This window comes from Gadus macrocephalus, chromosome 14, assembly GCF_031168955.1.
Source record: "Gadus macrocephalus chromosome 14, ASM3116895v1".
Lineage (NCBI taxonomy): Eukaryota > Metazoa > Chordata > Actinopteri > Gadiformes > Gadidae > Gadus > Gadus macrocephalus.
Genome location: NC_082395.1, coordinates 7,553,490 through 7,555,989, shown reverse-complemented (window position 1 = coordinate 7,555,989; position 2,500 = coordinate 7,553,490). Strand labels below are relative to the sequence as shown.

General features: G+C 42.5%; 1 protein-coding gene across 6 annotated transcripts in view; it reads left to right on the top strand.

The window, feature by feature from the left end:
• pax6b (paired box 6b) overlaps positions 1-2,500 on the top strand; it is a 15,390-nt gene that overhangs the window by 1,910 nt on the left and 10,980 nt on the right. For 2 of the 6 annotated variants that reach the window (XM_060072082.1, XM_060072084.1), the window contains exons 2-3: positions 1,490-1,543; positions 2,359-2,382. In XM_060072082.1, coding sequence (XP_059928065.1) covers positions 1,490-1,543; positions 2,359-2,382 — 78 coding nt within the window. Of the gene's footprint in view, positions 1-1,163; positions 1,218-1,489; positions 1,544-2,358; positions 2,383-2,500 lie in introns of all 6 variants that reach the window. The other 4 variants (XM_060072083.1, XM_060072086.1, XM_060072085.1 and 1 more) reach the window with 3 other exon arrangements.

Here is a 2,500-nt window from a genome sequence, read left to right as displayed (position 1 = left end):
ACACACACACACACACACACACACACACACACACACACACACACACACACACACACACACACACACACACACACACACACACACTCTCTCTTGCTGTTATAATTAATTAACGCGCTGAACTTCAAATGCGATGGTTTTCTCACCGTGGGGTCTCTGAGATATAGTCTATTAAACGTCAGTAGTGCACGTCTCGGTACACGACCAAACTTAGCGTCGAAGGAGAAAATAAAAGTTCAGACGTTTCCCTTACTGGCCCCCTTTTTAGCAGTCCTATTCAATAGCCTCTTTATTGCGTTTGTCTTTTCCCAATTGAGCGCCCTACTGGGCTCTTGTGTCGTTTACACCCCCCTAACAACCTGCACTAGCAACACAATATAACTCCCAAATATTTATAGCACGAAATAACTTTTTATTTCTAAAAAGGAAGGCCAACAAAAAAAACACATTCACGCGCAAGCCGCGAGGTCACGGTCGTCAGTGGTGACACCGAGGTGTGGAGGCGAGGCTGTGGGTCCGATCCCCGAGGGGGTGGCTGCATGCCTTCGGCTCTTTGTATTTTGAACTTGTTGGTACGTTTAGTAGGAAGCTGTGTTGCTAGCCGTGGAGGCAGAGTCCTCGCCCCGGGTGCGAGCAGGGCAGCAAAAAAGGGCGCATTGTTGGGATTCGGCGAGCTTTGTGCCCCACTTTCTACCCCCTTCTGCTTTACACTTTTACAGAGTAGAGCAGTGGGCTCTGGAGCGTGTGTCACTGTACACCCTCCACGACCAGAGCCTGGGAAATAAGATATTATAAGCTGAACATGCATGTTGTTGCTGTGACGAATGGTCAAACTAAACAACGACCCCGAAGCGTTGCCAAAACACCTACAATAAATATAAGAAATATAAAAAAATAGCCATATTTACAAACGAAAAAAAAAAAGTGTAACACTATAACAGGTTGCAGCAACTCTGTTTTAGGCCTAACAATGTAGCATTGAACTGGTGCACGCAACAAAACAGGCTCACAGCAATAATTAAAACGTGTTCCGCGTTAGTGGCTAATTATTGGATTTATTAGTTCAATAGGAAGGTAGAGCATAATTCTAGGGGCCGCGTGGTGCAGATGTATAGGCACACAGTGGATGTGCCTCCACTAATACATTGTTTTGCTTTGTCCTTTAGGGAAACATTAAGTAAACGGCAGATGCTTGACTAAATTGTCAACTCTTTGTCCAGGCAAGTTTAATACTAAAATATATACACCCAATAAGGATATAATATTGTTCAATTGAAAAAACAAAACAAAAAAAACAGACCCTCCGAGAAAATCCAATGGAATTCAAAATGAACCCAAAAACAACGATGTTGTGTTTTTATTCGGCAACAAAACAATCCAAAATAAATAAATACAAAAAAGCCCCCCCCCCCCCCCCCCCCTCCGAAAAACACATACAGCCTATCCTAATGTTGATGCTAACAAACCTCATTTATTTCCTTGTGACGTTCAGAATACCACAACCAAGCCACGTGGGAGTCTGGCGTTGCCTCAATGATGCAGAACAGTAAGTTATTTTTTACATTTACACCATTCTTTTGCCATCAATCATTCCTTTCAAACCGCTAATTCTAATGTAACTGCATGGAAGCAACACCCACTGACATTATGCATCTGGTGGTTAACATCAATCACTGATATGGAACATGTTTTTTACAGGAAAACTTCTATATTCATACGTAGGTTTTTATATTTAGATAATGGCAGGTATGTGGTTAATGGTCGGTTTTATTGGCGTTAATTTATTCATGACAATGACAGGTACGCTAGTTATTTTTTGAACAAGTTAATCATATGTCGTTCTGTTCAACATGGAGACGGAGAGGAGGGGGGGGGGGGGGGGGAGCGAGAGCACAGGGAGTGGGGCTGAAAGGGAGATATTTTCTTTCTGCTTGAGTTGGTATTAAATAATTGCACAGCCGTCTGCATTAGCGCCAGAGCTCGCTTCCAGGCTGCATACGAGATTAACCGGATAGAGGGGCCTGCATGAAACATGAGGGCTAGCAATAATGCCTAATGTAGATTAGCCAGTATTATTTTATAGACACAGAGAAGTTCACCTGAAAAGAACATGTTCATATCAAAGCAATAGCCCTGCCTGTTTGGCGTACACACAGCACCGTAACCCACTTGGTACAGGCCTCCTCATAATGAGGCTGTTGTCGTGGGTGTGTTGATTTGCTTTTGTTATTATTTTGAAATACAATACTCAATGTTTGAAATGGCCCATACGATTTTTGACTTGTGATATTGACTTGGCATAAACTGAAAACTGAAACAAATGATGAACATAAAACATTTTTTCTCTTGCTGCTGGACAAGAGGTGTATGACATCTGTGATGAAGGTGTGTGGAATGACTTCCTCCTATTATTCTCCTCACCTTGATGACGTGTCTGTGATGTAACCTGTGCGCATTATAGTCTGAAATCATGTTTTGAATTCAGTGTGAGAACACATGACGA